This window comes from Oncorhynchus kisutch, linkage group LG30 (genome assembly GCF_002021735.2).
Source record: "Oncorhynchus kisutch isolate 150728-3 linkage group LG30, Okis_V2, whole genome shotgun sequence".
NCBI lineage: Eukaryota > Metazoa > Chordata > Actinopteri > Salmoniformes > Salmonidae > Oncorhynchus > Oncorhynchus kisutch.
Genome location: NC_034203.2, coordinates 45,862,921 through 45,883,908, shown reverse-complemented (window position 1 = coordinate 45,883,908; position 20,988 = coordinate 45,862,921). Strand labels below are relative to the sequence as shown.

Below are 20,988 nucleotides of genomic sequence, written 5' to 3'. Positions count from 1 at the left end.
TGGAGGAGTGGCTAGGACAGGGAAGCCCCATACTATTGTGGAGGAGTGGCTAGGACAGGCAAGCCCCATACTATTGTGGAGGAGTGGCTAGGACAGGGAAGCCCCATACTATTGTGGAGGAGTGGCTAGGACAGGCAAGCCCCATACTATTGTGGAGGAGTGGCTAGGACAGACAAGCCCCATACTATTGTAGAGGAGTGGCTAGGACAGGGAAGCCCCATACTATTGTGGAGGAGTGGCAAGGACAGGCAAGCCCCATACTATGGTGGAGGACTTCATTCTTCCTGCTGACGTGGAAATGGCTGAGACAATGCTGGGGGGAAAGACCCCCAAAAAACTATACAGACAATCCCTTCATAAATCAACACTGTTTCACGACGCATCAGTGACATGGCAGGAGATGTTTTGAAACAATTACTGCTTCGCATACAAGCCAGTGAATTATATGTGTTACAGCTGGATGAGTCAACAGACCTGGCACAGCTCCTGGTATATGTCTGTTACAGCTGGATGAGTCAACAGGCCTGGCACAGCTCCTGGTATATGTCTGTTACAGCTGGATGAGTCAACAGACGTGGTGGGTCTGGCACAGCTCCTGGTATATGTCTGTTACAGCTGGATGAGTCAACAGGCCTGGCACAGCTCCTGGTATATGTCTGTTACAGCTGGATGAGTCAACAGGCCTGGCACAGCTCCTGGTATATGTCTGTTACAGCTGGATGAGTCAACAGACGTGGTGGGCCTGGCACAGCTCCTGGTATATGTCTGTTACAGATGGATGAGTCAACAGGCCTGGCACAGCTCCTGGTATATGTCTGTTACAGCTGGATGAGTCAACAGGCCTGGCACAGCTCCTGGTATATGTCTGTTACAGCTGGATGAGTCAACAGACGTGGTGGGTCTGGCACAGCTCCTGGTATATGTCTGTTACAGCTGGATGAGTCAACAGGCCTGGCACAGCTCCTGGTATATGTCTGTTACAGCTGGATGAGTCAACAGGCCTGGCTAGGATAAGAGGCGAGCTAGGAGAACATGATACCTAGGAGAATAGGCTAGGAGAACATGATACCTAGGAGAATAGGCTAGGAGAACATGATACCTAGGAGAATGGGCTAGCAGAACATGCAAGCTAGGATAATCATGATACCTAGGAGAATAGGCTAGGAGAACAAGGAACAGGCTAGCTTGGAGAACAGGCTAGAGAACAGAGAACAGGCTAGAGAACAGAGAACAGGCTAGAGAACAGAGAACAGGCTAGAAGAGAACAGTATGCAAGCTTCCAGCCATTTAGGACATTCATACCAGCCGTGTCTATTTCTCGTTCTTCTTGTGTGATACTAATTACTGCACTGTTGGAAGCATTTCACTGTAGTTTAAACCTGCTGTATCCTGCGCATGTGACAAACTTTAAAACTTGAAACTAGAGAACAGGGAACAGGTAACCAGCTATAGATGGAAACAGTGAGCGGGCCTGACTGAATGTCAGACAATAGGCACCAGTCTTCAGCCTCTCTGCCCCAGGTGACTGTGTCACTGGCTCCCAGGGCGGCTGACAGTCCTGTGACCACCACACCCTCTCACCATCAGCCCCATCTATATACTGGCAGTGGCAGCCCTAGCAATATCACCAGACCTAGTCCCAAGCATCAGGCCTAAAACTCTGCACCGGACACAGCCCTGGACACGGACACCTTTTTGATTCTGTATTATGATCAATTATTTACATTTTATTAACTAGGCAAGTCAGTTAAGAACAAATTCTTATTTTCAATGACATAACTGAGGAAGTGGGTTAACTACCTTGTTCAGGGGCAGAATGACAGATTTGTACCTTGTCATCGGGAATTTGAACTTGCAACCTTCCGGTTACTAGTCCAACGCTCTAACCACTAGGCTACCTGCCGCCCCATATATACAGTGGGGCAAAAAAGTATTTAGTCAGCTACCAATTGTGCAAGTTCTCCCACTTAAAAAGATGAGGCCTGTAATTTTCATCATAGGTACACTTCAACTATGACAGACAAAATGAGAGAAAAAAATCCAGAAAATCACATTGTAGGATTTTTTATGAATTTATTTGCAAATTATGGTGGAAAATAAGTATTTGGTCACCTACACACAAGCAAGATTTCTGGCTCTCACAGACCTGTAACAACTTCTTTAAGAGGCTCCTCTGTCCTCCACTCGTTACCTGTATTAATGGCACCTGTTTGAACTTGTTATCAGTATAAAATACACCTGTCCACAACCTCAAACAGTCACACTCCAAACTCCACTATGGCCAAGACCAAAGAGCTGTCAAAGGACACCAGAAACAAAATTGTAGACCTGCACCAGGCTGGGAAGACTGAATCTGCAATAGGTAAGCAGCTTGGTTTGAAGAAATCAACTGTGGGAGCAATTATTAGGAAATGGAAGACATACAAGACCACTGATAATCTCCCTCGATCTGGGGCTCCACGCAAGATCTCACCCCGTGGGGTCAAAATGATCACAAGAACGGTGAGCAAAAAATCCCAGAACCACACGGGGGGACCTAGTGAAAGACCTGCAGAGAGCTGGGACCAAAGTAACAAAGCCTACCATCAGCAAGGGCATTGAAGATGAAACGTGGCTGGGTCTTTCAGCATGACAATGATCCCAAACACAACGCCCGGGCAACAAAGGAGTGGCTTCGTAAGAAGCATTTCAAGGTCCTGGAGTGGCCTAGCCAGTCTCCAGATCTCAACCCCATAGAAAATCTTTTGAGGGAGTTGAAAGTCTGTGTTGCCCAGCAACAGCCCCAAAACATCACTGCTCTAGAGGAGATCTGCATGGAGGAATGGGCCAAAATACCAGAAACAGTGTGTGAAAACCTTGTGAAGACTTACAGAAAACGTTTGACCTCTGTCATTGCCAATAAGTGGTATATAACAAAGTATTGAGATAAACTTTTGTTATTGACCAAATACTTATTTTCCACCATAATTTGCAATAAATTAATAAAAAATCCTACAATGTGATTTTATGGATTTTTTTTCTTCTTATTTTGTCGGTCATGGTTGAAGTGTACCTATGATGAAAATTACAGGCCTCTCATCTTTTTAAGTGGGAGAACTTGCACAATTGGTGGCTGACTAAATACTTTGTTGCCCCACTGTATATATATATAAAGGAGGATCAATGGAAACAGGATGCACCTGAGCACACGCAAAGGGTCTAAATACTTGTGTAAATAAGGCATCAGTTTGTGAAGTTTAATACATTTGCAAAAATGTCTAAAAACCTGTTTTCGCTTTGTCATTATGGGGTATTGTGTGTAGATTTATGAGGAATTGTTTTTATTTAATCCATTTTAGAATAAGGCTGCAACTTAACAAAATGTGGAAAAAGTTAGTTAGACTGCAGAGTGAAGAAAAAGCAGCCAACAAGTGCTCAGCATATGTGGGAACTCCTTCAAGACTGTTGGAAAAGCATTCCAGGTGATGCTGGTTGAGAGAATGCCAAGAGGGTGCAAATATACTGTACCAATCAAACGTATGGACACACCTACTCATTTAAGGGTTTTTCTTTATTTGTACTATTTTCTACATTGTAGAATAATAGTGAAGACATCAAAACTATGAGATAACACATATGGAATCATGTAGTAACCAAAAAAGTGTTAAACAAATCAAAATATATTTTATATTTGAGATTGTTCAAAGTAACCACCCTTTGACTTGACAGCTTTGTACACTGTCAGTGAACCAATGTACACAATGTGAAGAAATAACAGCTTTGTACACTCGGTCAGTGAACCAATGTGAAGAAATAACAGCTGAATAACATTTTAAGCTAAACATTCTCTTCCATCAGCTTTATTGATGCGGTGTATACCTCCTCTACACTACTACTGATACGTAGCCTGAGGATGAAGGAGTATACCTCCTCTACACTACTACTGATACGTAGCCTGAGGATGAAGGAGTATACCTCCTCTACACTACTACTGATACGTAGCCTGAGGATGAAGGAGTATACCTCCTCTACACTACTACTGATACGTTGCCTGAGGATGAAGGAGTATACCTCCTCTACACTACTACTGATACGTAGCCTGAGGATGAAGGAGTATACCTCCTCTACACTACTACTGATACGTAGCCTGAGGATGAAGGAGTATACCTCCTCTACACTACTACTGATACGTTGCCTGAGGATGAAGGAGTATACCTCCTCTACACTACTACTGATACGTAGCCTGAGGATGAAGGAGTATACCTCCTCTACACTACTACTGATACGTAGCCTGAGGATGAAGGAGTATACCTCCTCTACACTACTACTGATACGTAGCCTGAGGATGAAGGAGTATACCTCCTCTACACTACTACTGATACGTAGCCTGAGGATGAAGGAGTATACCTCCTCTACACTACTACTGATACGTAGCCTGAGGATGAAGGAGTATACCTCCACTACACTGAGGATGAAGGAGTATACCTCCACTACACTACTACTGATACGTAGCCTGAGGATGAAGGAGTATACCTCCACTACACTGAGGATGAAGGAGTATACCTCCACTACACTACTACTGATACGTAGCCTGAGGATGAAGGAGTATACCTCCACTACACTACTACTGATACGTAGCCTGAGGATAAAGGAGTATACCTCCACTACACTGAGGATGAAGGAGTATACCTACACTACTACTGATACGTAGCCTGAGGATGAAGGAGTATACCTACACTACACTACTACTGATACGTAGCCTGAGGATGAAGGAGTATACCTCCACTACACTGAGGATGAAGGAGTATACCTACACTACTACTGATACGTAGCCTGAGGATGAAGGAGTATACCTACACTACACTACTACTGATACGTAGCCTGAGGATGAAGGAGTATACCTCCACTACACTGAGGATGAAGGAGTATACCTACACTACTACTGATACGTAGCCTGAGGATGAAGGAGTATACCTACACTACACTACTACTGATACATAGCCTGACGATGAAGGAGTATACCTCCACTACACTGAGGATGAAGGTGTATACCTACACTACTACTGATACGTAGCCTGAGGATGAAGGAGTATACCTACACTACACTACTACTGATACGTAGCCTGAGGATGAAGGAGTATACCTCCACTACACTGAGGATGAAGGAGTATACCTACACTACACTACTACTGATACGTAGCCTGAGGATGAAGGAGTATACCTACACTACACTACTACTGATACGTAGCCTGAGGATGAAGGAGTATACCTCCACTACACTGAGGATGAAGGAGTATACCTACACTACACTACTACTGATACGTAGCCTGAGGATGAAGGAGTATACCTACACTACACTACTACTGATAAGTAGCCTGAGGATGAAGGAGTATACCTCCTCTACACTACTACTGATACGTAGCCTGAGGATGAAGGAGTATACCTCCTCTACACTACTACTGATACGTAGCCTGACGATGAAGGAGTATACCTACACTACACTACTACTGATACGTAGCCTGACGATGAAGGAGTATACGTAATGACCACTGACGAATAAGTAGGTAATACAGCTCATACCTGCGTTTACCCTCCACGACAGGTAGTGTCTGTCTTGACTCCATCAAATTCCTAGCGAGGCTAACTGAGGCTACTTTGCTGCGCTCCCCATCCTTTTCTTCATATTAGTGTTTACTAGTAATGTTAGTGTTTACAAGTAATGTTAGTGTTTACTAGTAATGTCAGTGTTTACTAGTAATGTCAGTGTTTACTAGTGTTTACTAGTAATGTCAGTGTTTACTAGAAATGTCAGTGTTTACTAGTAATGTTACTGTTTACTAGTAATGGCAGTGTTTACTAGTGTTTACTAGTAATGTTAGTGTTTACTAGTAATGTCAGTGTTTACTAGTAATGTTAGTGTTTACCAGTAATGTTAGTGTTTACTAGTAATGGCAGTGTTCACTAGTAATGTTAGTGCTTACAAGTGTTTACTAGTAATGTTAGTGTTTACTAGTAATGTTAGTGTTTACAAGTGTTTACTAGTAATGTTAGTGTTTACTAGTAATGTTAGTGTTTACTAGTAATGTCAGTGTTTACTAGTAATGTTAGTGTTTACTAGTAATGTCAGCGTTTACTAGTAATGTCAGTGTTCACTGGTAATGTCAGTGTTTACTAGTAATGTTAGTGTTTACTCGTGTTTACTAGTAATGTTAGTGTTTACTAGTGTTTACTAGTAATGTTAGTGTTTACTCGTAATGTTAGTGTTTACTCGTGTTTACTAGTAATGTCAGTGTTTACTATTAATGTTAGTGTTTACTAGTGTTTACTAGTAATGTTAGTGTTTACTAGTAATGTTAGTGTTTATTAGTTATGTTAGTGTTTATTAGTTATGTTAGTGTTTACTAGTGTTTACTAGTAATGTTAATGTTTACTAGTAATGTTAGTGTTTACTAGCGTTTACTAGTAATGTCAGTGTTTACTAGTAATGTTAGTGTTTACTAGTAATGTTAGTGTTTACTAGTAATGTTAGTGTTTACTAGTGTTTACTGGTAATGTCAGTGTTTACTAGTAATGTTAGTGTTTACTAGTAATGTTAGAGTTTACTAGTGTTTACTAGTAATGTTAGTGTTTACTAGTAATGTCAGTGTTTACTAGTAATGTCAGTGTTTACTAGTAATGTTAGTGTTTACTAGTGTTTACTAGTAATGTTAGTGTTTACTAGTCATGTTAGTGTTTTAGTAATGTCAGGGTTAACTAGTAATGTTAGTGTTTATTAGTGTTTACTAGTAATGTTAGTGTTTACTAGTGTTTACTAGTAATGTTAGTGTTTACTAGTGTTTACTAGTAATGTTAGTGTTTTAGTATTGTCAGGGTTTACCAGTAATGTTAGTGTTTACTAGTAATGTTAGAGTTTACTAGTGTTTACTAGTAATGTTAGTGTTTACTAGTGTTTACTAGTAATGTTAGTGTTTACTAGTAATGTCAGTGTTTACTAGTAATGTCAGTGTTTACTAGTAATGTTAGTGTTTACTAGTGTTTACTAGTAATGTTAGTGTTTACTAGTCATGTTAGTGTTTTAGTAATGTCAGGGTTAACTAGTAATGTTAGTGTTTATTAGTGTTTACTAGTAATGTTAGTGTTTACTAGTGTTTACTAGTAATGTTAGTGTTTTAGTATTGTCAGGGTTTACTAGTAATGTTAGTGTTTACTAGTAATGTTAGTGTTTACTAGTAATGCTCGTGTTTGTTAGTGTTTCCTGGTAATGTTAGTGTTTACTAGTATTGTTGGTGTTTATTAGTGTTTACTAGTAATGTTAGCGTTTTAGTGTTTACTAGTAATGTTAGTGTTTACTAGTAATGTCAGTGTTTACTAGTAATGTTTGTGTTTACCAGTAATGTTAATGTTTATTAGTGTTTACTAGTAATGTCAGTGTTTACTAGTAATGTTAGTGTTTACTAGTAATGTCAGTGTTTACTAGTAATGTTAGTGTTTATTAGTGTTTACTAGTAATGTTAGTGTTTACTAGTAATGTTAGTGTTTATTAGTGTTTACTAGTAATGTTAGTGTTTACTAGTAATGTTAGTGTTTACTAGTAATGTTAGTGTTTACCAGTAATGTTAGTGTTTAGTGTTTACTAGTAATGTTAGTGTTTACTAGTAATGTTAGTGTTTACTAGTAACGTTAGTGTTTACTAGTAATGTTTGTTTATTAGTGTTTACTAGTAATGTTAGTGTTTACTAGTAACGTTAGTGTTTACTAGTAACGTTAGTGTTTACTAGTAATGTTTGTGTTTAGTGTTTACTAGTAATGTCTGTGTTTACTAGTAATGTCTGTGTTTACTAGTAATGTTAGTGTTTTAGTGTTTACTGGTAATGTTAGTTTTTACTAGTAATGTTAGTGTTTATTAGTGTGTATTAGTGTTTACTAATAATGTCAGTGTTTATTAGTGTTTACTACTAATGTCAGTGTTTATTAGTGTTTACTAGTAATGTTAGTGTTTACTAGTAATGTTAGTGTTTACTAGTAATGTTAGTGTTTACTAGTAATGTTAGTGTTTACTAGTAATGTTAGTGTTTACTAGTAATGTTAGTGTTTAGTGTTTACTAGTAATGTTCGTGTTTACTAGTAATGTTAGTGTTTACTAGTAACGTTAGTGTTTACTAGTAATGTTTGTGTTTATTAGTGTTTACTAGTAATGTTAGTGTTTACTAGTAACGTTAGTGTTTACTAGTAACGTTAGTGTTTACTAGTAATGTTTGTGTTTATTAGTGTTTACTAGTAATGTTAGTGTTTATTAGTAATGTTAGTGTTTATTAGTAATGTTAGTGTTTACTAGTAATGTCTGTGTTTACTAGTAATGTCTGTGTTTACTAGTAATGTCTGTGTTTACTAGTAATGTTAGTGATTATTAGTGTTTACTAGTAATGTTAGTGTTTATTAGTGTGTATTAGTGTTTACTAATAATGTCAGTGTTTATTAGTGTTTACTACTAATGTCAGTGTTTATTAGTGTTTACTAGTAATGTTAGTGTTTACTAGTAATGTTAGTGTTTAGTGTTTACTAGTAATGTTCGTGTTTACTAGTAATGTTAGTGTTTACTAGTAACGTTAGTGTTTACTAGTAATGTTTGTGTTCATTAGTGTTTACTAGTAATGTTAGTGTTTACTAGTAACGTTAGTGTTTACTAGTAACGTTAGTGTTTACTAGTAACGTTAGTGTTTACTAGTAATGTTTGTGTTTATTAGTGTTTACTAGTAATGTTAGTGTTTATTAGTGTGTATTAGTGTTTACTAATAATGTCAGTGTTTATTAGTGTTTACTACTAATGTCAGTGTTTATTAGTGTTTACTAGTAATGTCGGTGTTTACTAGTAATGTCAGTGTTTATTAGTGTTTACTACTAATGTCAGTGTTTAGTGTTTACTAGTAATGTCGGTGTTTACTAGTAATGTCAGTGTTTACTAGTAATGTCAGTGTTTACTAGTAATGTCAGTGTTTACTACTAATGTCAGTGTTTACTACTAATGTCAGTGTTTACTACTAATGTCAGTGTTTATTAGTGTTTACTAGTAATGTCAGTGTTTACTAGTAATGTTAGTGTTTACTAGTAATGTCAGTGTTTACCAGTAATGTCAGTGTTTACTAGTAATGTTAGTGTTTACTAGTAATGTCAGTGTTTATTAGTGTTTACTAGTAATATCAGTGTTTACTAGTAATGTTAGTGTTTACTACTAATGTTAGTGTTTACTAGTAATGTCAGTGTTTAGTGTTTACTAGTAACGTCAGTGTTTACTAGTAACGTTAGTGTTTACTAGTAATGTTAGTGTTTACTAGTAATGTCAGTGTTTACTAGTAATGTCAGTGTTTGTGTTTACTAGTAATGTCAGTGTTTGTGTTTATTAGTAATGTGTGTTTGTGTTTACTAGTAATGTTAATATTTGTGTTTACTAGTAATGTTAGTGTTTATTAGTAATGTTAGTGTTTACTGGTGTTAACTAGTAATGTTAGTGTTTACTGGTGTTAACCAGTAATGTTAGTGTTTACTGGTGTTAACTAGTAATGTTAGTGTTTATTAGTGTTTACTAGTAATGTTAGTGTTTATTAATGTTTACTAGTAATGGTAGTGTTTAGTGTTAACTAGTAATGTTAGTGTTTAGTGTTAACTAGTAATGTTAGTGTTAACTAGTAATTATTTATTATGAGTAGCTGAAAACAAGTTGTTTTTGACGACGGGGGAAGTGTGAACCTGAAGGTCCCAAGCCTCAGCCAGAACTAAAATCTCTTGAACAACCACCATAGTCTCCCAAAAGGAAGTTCGTGTTCACATTGGTGAAGGTGTCCTGAGTTAACATATTGAATGTGGTACAGTAATATACTTCTATTCTGATGAGGGTTTTACCTTATTACCTTCCTCATGCAATTATTATCTGGAATCAGTTATTGTTTCTTGTGGACTGCATATTACCTGATAATATACATACATAACATTCTGTATATGACAAATGACCAACTATTTTAGCTGGCTCTGTATGTAAATAAATAAGCTAAATAAATAAAATGTTTAACTACAAATAAAAGTCAAAGAATTATGAAATATAGAAACATATTTATTAATGACAAATGTGAAACACACACACACACACACACACACAGCCACTAGGGGCCAAAGGTAATAAACCCATACAGCCACTAGGGGCCCAAGGTAATAAACCCATACAGCCACTAGGGGCCCAAGGTAATAAACACACACAGCCACTAGGGGCCCAAGGTAATAAACACATACAGAGCTACTAGGGGCCCAAGGTAATGAGTGGGCATTGCAAGTGAGTGATTGAGTGAATGACAAAACCGTATCCAAACATAGGACAGCCTTCATCAAAACAGAGGGAAAAAACTCCTAATTGTTCTTGTTTCAGGAAGAATATAAAAAGGGGTGGAGTACGGCTCTGTGGAAACTAGTGACGAGTTGCCACTTAGCAAACCAATCAAGTGTTCTGCATGGGTGGGTTGGCTGGCAGGTAGTGGTGGCACTGAACGTGGTCTGGCCCTCCGTCCTCTTCATCAGAGGAATCTGGAGAGCTCCACGATTCATCAGTATCTCCCTCACACCTTCATGATGTTTCTGAGACAGACAGACAGGACAGAAAGTGTGAGAGAGATGACTGCCCTGTAGCTACTCGAGAGAGACAGAGACAGAGACAGACAGACAGAGAGAGAGAGAGAGAGAAAGAGATATGACTGCCCTGTAGCTACTGGAGAGAGAGAGAGAGAGAGAGAGATGACTGCCCTGTAGCTACTGGAGAGAGAGAGAGAGATGACTGCCCTGTAGCTACTGGAGAGAGATGACTGCCCTGTAGCTACTGGAGAGAGAGAGAGAGAGAGATGACTGCCCTGTAGCTACTGGAGAGAGAGAGAGAGAGAGATGACTGCCCTGTAGCTACTGGAGAGAGAGAGAGAGATGACTGCCCTGTAGCTACTGGACCAATTCACCATCTAAATGGCACACAAACACAATCCGTGTCTCTATCGTCTCAAGGCTTAAAAACCGTACCTCTTTCAGGCCCTTGAGCCCTGCAGGGGTTCTCGGCAGCCCTGCAGGGGTTCCCGGCAGTGGGGGCCCACAGTTAAACGGCATGATCCGGACCTGGGAGGTGAGGGTGGGGCTCCGGGCAGTTGCCCTGGCAACAGAGGATGAGAAACAGACTGAAGTCACAGATCAGATTAGTGAGAGAATAAAACTGGGAAACTGATACAGCCTTGTTTACTTGCGTCTGTCCAGTTCCTCAAGCAGCCCCTTTATCATCATACACATTCCTCTACCTCCTCCTCCTCCGTCTCCCTCCCCGACCTCCCTCCCCACTCCTCCTCCGTCTCCCTCCCCACTCCTCCTCCGTCTCCCTCCCCACTCCTCCTCCGTCTCCCTCCCCACTCCTCCTCCGTCTCCCTCCCCACCTCCTCCTCCGTCTCCCTCCCCACCTCCTCAGTCTCCCTCCCCACCTCCTCAGTCTCCCTCCCCACCTCCTCAGTCTCCCTCCCCACCTCCTCCGTCTCCCTCCCCACCTCCTCCGTCTCCCTCCCCCACTCCTCCGTCTCCCTCCCCACTCCTCCTCCGTCTCCCTCCCCACCTCCTCCTCCGTCTCCCTCCCCACCTCCTCCGTCTCCCTCCCCACCTCCTCAGTCTCCCTCCCCACCTCCTCAGTCTCCCTCCCCACCTCCTCCTCCGTCTCCCTCCCCACCTCCTCCTCCGTCTCCCTCTCCTCCTCCTCCGTCTCCCTCCCCACCTCCTCCTCCGTCTCCCTCCCCCACTCCTCCTCCCTCCCCCACTCCTCCTCCGTCTCCCTCCCCCACTCCTCCTCCCTCCCCCACTCCTCCTCCTTCTCCCTCCCCCACTCCTCCTCCTCCGTCTCCCTCCCCCACTCCTCCTCCTCCGTCTCCCTCCCCCACTCCTCCTACTCCGTCTCCCTCCCCACTCCGTCTCCCTCCCCACCTCCTCCTCCTCCTCCTCCTCCTCCTCCTCCTCCTCCATCTCCCTCCCCACCTCAGTCTCCCTCCCCACCTCCTCAGTCTCCCTCCCACTCCTCCTCCGTCTCCCTCCCCACTCCTCCTACTCAGTCTCCCTCCCCACTCCTCCTCCCTCCCCACCTCCTCCCTCCCTCCCCACCTCCTCCTCCTCCTCCTCCCCCGCCGTCATCCCTCCCTTCCCTCCCCACCTCCTCCCTCCCCACCTCCTCCTCCTCCTCCTCCTCCTCCTCCTCCTCCTCCTACTCCCCCGCCGTCTCCCTCCCCACTCCTCCGTCTCCCTCCCCACTAGATGTATCCACAGTTGCTGTCACTGACCACATACTCACTGAAAGGACCAAGGGAGTGAAATAGAGAGGAGGAAGGGGAAATAGAGAAGGGGAGAGAAATAGAGAAGGGGAAATAGAGAGGGGGAAATAGAGAGGGGGAGAGAAATAGAGAGGGGGAAGGGGAAATAGAGAAGGGGAGAGAAATAGAGAAGGGGAAATAGAGAGGGGGAGAGAAATAGAGAGGGGGAAGGGGAAATAGAGAAGGGGAGAGAAATAGAGAGGGGGAAATAGAGAGGGGGAAATAGAGAGGGGGAAATAGAGAGGGGGAAATAGAGAAGGGGAAATAGAGAGAGAGAGAGAAATAGAGGGAAATATAATTCCAAAGTTCTAACATGTTACACACTAGTGGTCATGTTTCTTATAATTGATTAGTTGAAAATCCCCCCTTCCTCGTTTTGTCCCAGTACCTGTACCGCTGTTGCCATGGCAATGAGCTTCTGACTGTCTGAAAGTGTGTGTGTGTGTGTGGGGAAACTATAATTATGAACAATTTTTTTTTTCTTTGCAACAATAAATTACTGAAAAACTGTTCGACATGACTAATCTACTCCTTTCCCTGAAAACAATGAATTGACAGGTCTGAACCCCTACTAACCCTGTGACTCAAACAAAAAATACTGCATTTACAGTACCAGGCAAAAGTTTGGACACATCTACTCATTCTCTCAACCAGTTTCACCTGGAATGCTTTTCCAACAGTGCTGAAGGAGTTTCCATGTATGCTGAGCACTTGTTAGCTGCTTTTCCTTCACTCTACGGTCCAACCATCTCCGTTGGGTTGAGGTCAGGTGATTGTGGAGGCCAGGCCATCTGATGCAGCACTCCATCATTCTCCTTCAAATTGATTAGGACATGTAAACACCTTAAAATGGGCGATCCAGAAGTGTGTTTGATCAGAGCATGTGACAGCACCAGCGGAGAGAGACACCGTGTGTGTGTGTGTGTGTGTTGGGAAAACAACTGAACGTAGTACGCTTTTTTTACAAGTCATTTTCAGAATTAAAATATGCTTCTCAAAAATAACCCGTTGGCTGCATTTCCGAGTGCCATCAGGTAGCCGGATTACAGCCATCAGGTAGCCGGATTACAGCCATCAGGTAGCCGGATTACAGCCATCAGGTAGCCGGATTACAGCCATCAGGTAGCCGGATTACAGCCATCAGGTAGCCGGATTACAGCCATCAGGTAGCCGGATTACAGCCATCAGGTAGCCGGATTACAGCCATCAGGTAGCCAGATTACAGCCATCAGGTAGCCGGATTACAGCCATCAGGTAGCCGGATTACAGCCATCAGGTAGCCGGATTACAGCCATCAGGTAGCCGGATTACAGCCATCAGGTAGCCGGATTACAGCCATCAGGTAGCCGGATTACAGCCATCAGGTAGCCGGATTACAGCCATCAGGGAGCCGGATTACAGCCATCAGGGAGCCGGATTACAGCCATCAGGGAGCCGGATTACAGCCATCAGGGAGCCAGATTACAGCCATCAAGGTAGCCGGATTACAGCCATCAGGGAGCCAGATTACAGCCACCAGGTAGCCGGATTACAGCCATCAGGTAGCCATTTCAACTATTATCTCTATTGTTTTTAAAACAAACTAGCTCAAAACATTACTAATCATTCAATCGATCAGGATCATTTTAAAGTCATTTAAAGAAAGTAAGAAACACTATTTCTAGCTTCGACTTGTGTCATGACAAATCGACTAGCTAGCTAGCAAAGCTAACTAGAGTGCTACTGTCTTAACTAGCGAACTCATTAGCTAGATATAGCACCTTGATAGAAGTGAAAAAACAACCTTAACTAGCTGGCTTAATATTTTATCTTGTAGTGAAATCGAAATGCAGATGTCAATTGGAATGGTACCTAACATTGGCTAGCTAGCCATCTTGCTGGTAAATTGTCGATGACAATGGCTATCGGTTAGTTAAATCAGCAATTATTAGCATGCAACATAATTAATTACAGGTGTAATTCATAAGCTATTATTCTCGGATCTTACCTTGTAATTTGAAAAGTGAAATTCGCCCCGACTTTCTCGATCAGGATTGTTGTTGACCAGCTTTCTTTTTTTTCTTATTTTCACGTCATCCATAATTCAAAGACGGAGGGGTTGAGACGCAATTGGCTGTGTCTTCCTGCCAAACAACGAGAAGCTATACATGATTGGCTTATGAAACATGGACAACTGGATGGTGATTGGACATGTTTGACAGCCTTAGGTGAGTTAAGTGGCACCATGCTTTACCAACTGAGCTACAGAGAAGAAGAGACTCTTCTCTTCAAGTACAAAGTGATACACGGAGCTGGAATAGAAAACTTCCTGAATTGAAAAAAAGCTGTGATTGTGCTTGGTCATAACATACACCAGGGCTGTTTCCCAATGCCAGTACCCCCACCAGTCCAACTCTGGTCCTCCAGTACCCCCACCAGTCCAACTCTGGTCCTAAGGTACCCCCACCAGTCCAACTCTGGTCCTCCGGTACCCCCCACCAGCCCAACTCTGGTCCTCCGGTACCCCCACCAGTCCAACTCTGGTCCTAAGGTACCCCCACCAGTCCAACTCTGGTCCTAAGGTACCCCCACCAGTCCAACTCTGGTCCTCCGGTACCCCTACCAGCCCAACTCTGGTCCTCCAGTACCCCCACCAGTCCAACTCTGGTCCTAAGGTACCCCCACCAGTCCAACTCTGGTCCTCCGGTACCCCCACCAGCCCAACTCTGGTCCTCCGGTACCCCCACCAGTCCAACTCTGGTCCTAAGGTACCCCCACCAGTCCAACTCTGGTCCTAAGGTACCCCCACCAGTCCAACTCTGGTCCTCCGGTACCCCTACCAGCCCAACTCTGGTCCTCCGGTACCCCCACCAGCCCAACTCTGGTCCTCCGGTACCCCTACCAGCCCAACTCTGGTCCTCCGGTACCCCCACCAGTCCAACTCTGGTCCTCCGGTACCACCACCAGCCCAACTCTGGTCCTAAGGTACCCCCACCAGCCCAACTCTGGTCCTAAGGTACCCCCACCAGCCCAACTCTGGTCCTCCAGTACCCCCACCAGCACAACTCTGGTCCTCCAGTACCCCCACCAGCCCAACTCTGGTCCTCCAGTACCCCCAACAGCCCAACTCTAGTCCTCCTGTACCCCCAGCAGCCCAATTCTGGTCCTCCAGTACCCCCAGCAGCCCAACTCCGGTACCCCCAGCAGACCAACTCCAGTACCCCCAGCAGCCCAACTCCAGTCCCCCAGCAGCCCAACTCCAGTACCCCCAGCAGCCCAACTCCAGTACCCCCAGCAGCCCAACTCCAGTACCCCCAACAGCCCAACTCCAGTACCCCCAACAGCCCAACTCCAGTCCAACTCCAGTCCTCCAGTACCCCCAACAGCCCAACTCCGGTCCTCCGGTACCCCCAACAACCCAATGATGGGAGGAGGTGTGATGGTGTTTTGATGGTGACACTGTCAGAGATTTATTTAGAATTCAAGGCACACTTAACCCGAGTATTTAGAATTCAGGGCTCCCTAAACCCGAGTATTTAGAATTCAGGGCTCCCTAAACCCGAGTATTTAGAATTCAGGGCTCCCTAAACCCGAGTATTTAGAATTCAGGGCTCCCGAGTGGCGCAGCGGTTTAAGACACAGCATTTAAGTGCAAGAGGCGTCACTGCAGTACCTGGTTCGAATCCAGGTTGTATCACATCCGAGTCTCATAGGGCGACGCACAATTGGCCCAGCGTCGTCTGGGTTTGGCCGGGTTAGGCCGTTATTGTAAATAAAAATTTGTTCTTAACTGACTTACCTGGTTAAATAAAACATTTAAATACAAAAATAACCAGCATGGCTACCACAGCATTCTGCAGCGGTACGCCATCCCATCTAGTTTGGGCTTAGTGGGAACATCATTTGTTTTTCAACAGGACAATGACCCAACACACCTTGAGGCTGTGTAGGTGCTATTTGACCAAGATGGAGAGTGATGGAGTGCTGCATCAGATGACCTGGCTTCTACAAATCACCTGACCTCAACCCAATTGCGATAAATTATGCACATGAATCCGCTTTACAAGGGATGTAGAGCCTAATAAGCAGTGCATGAAGATAGAGAGGACACGGCCTACAAACGAAAAGGTAAAGAAGTGAAAGTAGGGCCTCCCGGGTGGCGCAGTGATCTAGTAGGGCCTCCCGGGTGGCGCAGTGCTAGCTGTGCCACCAGAGACTCTGGGTTCGAGTCCAGGTTCTGTCGCAGCCGGGAGGTCCATGGGGCGACGCACAATTGGCCTAGCGTCATCCGGGTTAGGGAGGGCTTAGCCGGTAGGGATATCCTTGTCTCATCACGCACTAGCGACTCCTGTGGCGAGCCGGGCGCAGTGTGAGCTAACCAAGGTCGCCAGGTGCAAGATGTTTCCTCCGACACATTGGTGCGGCTGGCTTCCGGGTTGGATGCGCGCTGTGTTAAAGAAGCAGTGCGGCTTGGTTGGGTTGTGTTTCAGAGGACGCACGGCTCTCGACCTTCGTCTCTCCCAAGCCCGTACGGGAGTTGTAACTACTAACAATTGGATACCACGAAATTGGGGAGTAAAGGGGGGTTAAAATAAAAAATAAAATAAAAAGAAGCGAAAGTCAGCTAATTGTTTTAGCCATATCACTCATTGTAGGCCGTGTCCTCTCCAAGCACCACACTGGTTGAAATGTTCCAACAACAACAAAGCTGCTTCCTTGAGCACCCCGTTAAAGGAAGAGGAGGCATAAAGCTCTTAACACTTAACTTTAGGAACAGCTCCCACAACAAGCTGATGGTGACACTGTCAGAGATTTATTTAGAATTCAAGGCACACTTAACCCGAGTATTTAGAAATCAAGGCACACTTAACCCGAGTATTTAGAATTCAAGGCACACTTAACCCGAGTATTTAGAATTCAAGGCACACTTAACCCGAGTATTTAGAATTGAATTGGCGACCTTGGTTAGCTCACACTTGGCTTAAGTTCAGGAACAGCTCCCACAACAAGATGATAAGCTAGGCTTAAGTTTAGGAACAGCTCCCACAACAAGATGATAAGCTAGGCTTAAGTTTAGGAACAGCTCCCACAACAAGATGATAAGCTTGGCTTAAGTTTAGGAACAGCTCCCACAACCAACAATGCTTTGTGTAGTAGGTGGAGGATGGGAGGTAGACTGCCATGGAGACAGAACTTACTATTGTGCACAGTCGATGAGCTGGTACTCGTTGGACCTTTCGAAGCACGCCTTCACTCCTTCGTCATCCCACAGCTTCTTCGCATGATCAAAGAACTCCTGGACAGAGGGTAGAGAGAGAGGACAGAAGGTTAGGAGCAGACCAGAATCGGGACGTAGTCTAGCAGTTAAGAGTGTTGGGTCAGTAACCGAAAAGGTGGCTGGTTGAAATCCCCAAGACGTCAAATAACCATCATTTCTCCTATAAGTCGCTCTGGATAAATGACTAAAATGTCAAATCAAGCACGTTGTATTAATGTAATATACAGGTTGTAGCCTAGTCGCTCTCCTAACGCACAAAAGAAGACCTTTAGAAAGTCAGTCAGTCTCACACAAACACCAGTGGAGGCTCCTCAGAGGAGGAAGGGCAGGACCATCCTCCCACGTGAATTTCATAAAAATAGAAGACACTTTTTTTTTGATAAAACTACACTCAATATTTTCACATCACTAAATAATTGATTAAAATACACTGTTTTGTAATGAAGGTCTACAGTAGCCTCAACAGCACTCTCTAGGGTAGAACCATGTTGTAGCTGGAGGACAGCTAGCTTCCATCCTCCTCTGGGTACATTGACTTCAATACGAAACCAAGGAGGTTCCTACAGTACCATGTCTCCAACCCCAGCCTCTCCTACAGTACCATGTCTCCAACCCCAGCCTCTCCTACAGTACAGTATCATGTCTCCAACCCCAGCCTCTCCTACAGTACAGTATCATGTCTCCAACCCCAGCCTCTCCTACAGTACAGTACCATGTCTCCAACCCCAGCCACTCCTACAGTACCATGTCTCCAACCCCAGCCTCTCCTACAGTACCATGTCTCCAACCCCAGCCTCTCCTACAGTAGAGTATCATGTCTCCAACCCCAGCCTCTCCTACAGTATCATGTCTCCAACCCCAGCCTCTCCTACAGTACCATGTCTCCAACCCCAGCCTCTACTACAGTACAGTATAATGTCTCCAAACCCAGCCTCTCCTACAGTATCATGTCTCCAACCCCAGCATCTCCTACAGTACCATGCCTCCAACCCCAGCCTCTCCTACAGTACAGTACCATGCCTCCAACCCCAGCCTCTCCTACAGTACCATCTCTCCTACAGTACAGTACCATGTCTCCAACCCCAGCCTCTCCTACAGTACAGTACCATGTCTCCAACCCCAGCCTCTCCTACAGTACAGTATCATGTCTCCAACCCCAGCCTCTCCTACAGTACAGTATCATGTCTCCAACCCCAGCCTCTCCTACAGTACAGTACCATGTCTCCAACCCCAGCCTCTCCTACAGTACAGTATCATGTCTCCAACCCCAGCCTCTCCTACAGTACAGTACCATGTCTCCAACCCCAGCCTCTCCTACAGTACAGTATCATGTCTCCAACCCCAGCCTCTCCTACAGTACAGTACCATGTCTCCAACCCCAGCCTCTCCTACAGTACCATGTCTCCAACCCCAGCCTCTCCTACAGTACCATGTCTCCAACCCCAGCCTCTCCTACAGTACAGTATCATGTCTCCAACCCCAGCCTCTCCTACAGTACAGTATCATGTCTCCAACCCCAGCCTCTCCTACAGTACAGTACCATGTCTCCAACCCCAGCCTCTCCTACAGTACAGTACCATGTCTCCAACCCCAGCCTCTCCTACAGTACAGTACCATGTCTCCAACCCCAGCCTCTCCTACAGTACAGTACCATGTCTCCAACCCCAGCCTCTCCTACAGTACAGTATCATGTCTCCAACCCCAGCCTCTCCTACAGTACAGTATCATGTCTCCAACCCCAGCCTCTCCTACAGTACAGTACCATGTCTCCAACCCCAGCCTCTCCTACAGTACAGTATCATGTCTCCAACCCCAGCCTCTCCTACAGTACAGTACCATGTCTCCAACCCCAGCCTCTCCTACAGTACAGTATCATGTCTCCAACCCCAGCCTCTCCTACAGTACAGTACCATGTCTCCAACCCCAGCCTCTCCTACAGTACAGTATCATGTCTCCAACCCCAGCCTCTCCTACAGTACAGTACCATGTCTCCAACCCCAGTCTCTCCTACAGTACAGTATCATGTCTCCAACCCCAGCCTCTCCTACAGTACAGTACCATGTCTCCAACCCCAGCCTCTCCTACAGTACAGTACCATGTCTCCAACCCCAGCCTCTCCTACAGTACAGTACCATGTCTCCAACCCCAGCCTCTCCTACAGTACCATGTCTCCAACCCCAGCCTCTCCTACAGTACCATGTCTCCAACCCCAGCCTCTCCTACAGTACAGTATCATGTCTCCAACCCCAGTCTCTCCTACAGTACAGTATCATGTCTCCAACCCCAGCCTCTCCTACAGTACAGTACCATGTCTCCAACCCCAGCCTCTCCTACAGTACAGTACCATGTCTCCAACCCCAGCCTCTCCTACAGTACAGTACCATGTCTCCAACCCCAGCCTCTCCTACAGTACAGTATCATGTCACCAACCCCAGCCTCTCCTACAGTACAGTACCATGTCTCCAACCCCAGCCTCTCCTACAGTACCATGTCTCCAACCCCAGCCTCTCCTACAGTACAGTACCATGTCTCCAACCCCAGCCTCTCCTACAGTACAGTATCATGTCTCCAACCCCAGCCTCTCCTACAGTACCATGTCTCCAACCCCAGCCTCTCCTACAGTACCATGTCTCCAACCCCAGCCTCTCCTACAGTACCATGTCTCCAACCCCAGCCTCTCCTACAGTACCATGTCTCCAACCCCAGCCTCTCCTACAGTACCATGTCTCCAACCCCAGCCTCTCCTACAGTACCATGTCTCCAACCCCAGCCTCTCCTACAGTACAGTACCATGTCTCCAACCCCAGCCTCTCCTACAGTACAGTACCATGTCTCCAACCCCAGCCTCTCCTACAGTACAGTACCATGTCTCCAACCCCAGCCTCTACTACAGTACCATGTCTCCAACTCCAGCCTCTCCTACAGTACAGTATCATGTCTCCAACCCCAGCCTCTCCTACAGTACAGTATCATGTCTCCAACCCCAGCCTCTCCTACAGTACAGTATCATGTCTCCAACCCCAGCCTCTCCTACAGTACAGTATCATGTCTCCAACCCCAGCCTCTCCTACAGTACCATGTCTCCAACCCCAGCCTCTCCTACAGTACAGTACCATGTCTCCAACCCCAGCCTCTCCTACAGTACAGTACCATGTCTCCAACCCCAGCCTCTCCTACAGTACAGTACCATGTCTCCAACCCCAGCCTCTCCTACAGTACAGTACCATGTCTCCAACCCCAGCCTCTCCTACAGTACAGTACCATGTCTCCAACCCCAGCCTCTCCTACAGTACAGTATCATGTCTCCAAACCCAGCCTCTCCTACAGTACAGTACCATGTCTCCAACCCCAGCCTCTCCTACAGTACAGTACCATGTCTCCAACCCC

The 20,988-nt window shown here is 44.9% G+C and overlaps 1 protein-coding gene and 1 long non-coding RNA gene across 3 annotated transcripts in view; both read right to left on the bottom strand.

Annotated features, from left to right (window-relative positions):
- LOC109884856 (guanine nucleotide-binding protein G(olf) subunit alpha-like) overlaps positions 1 to 20,988 on the bottom strand; it is a 110,610-nt gene that overhangs the window by 41,680 nt on the left and 47,942 nt on the right. For both annotated transcript variants that reach the window (XM_031810833.1, XM_031810831.1), the window contains exon 5: positions 17,522 to 17,619. In XM_031810833.1, the coding sequence (XP_031666693.1) occupies positions 17,522 to 17,619 (98 nt within the window). The remainder of the gene's footprint in view (positions 1 to 17,521; positions 17,620 to 20,988) is intronic.
- Positions 3,660 to 7,464, bottom strand: LOC116358657 (uncharacterized). The gene is made up of 3 exons (XR_004206435.1): positions 5,249 to 7,464; positions 5,153 to 5,200; positions 3,660 to 5,122 (listed from the first exon to the last, which is right to left on the bottom strand). It is a non-coding gene; the product is annotated as an uncharacterized LOC116358657 (long non-coding RNA).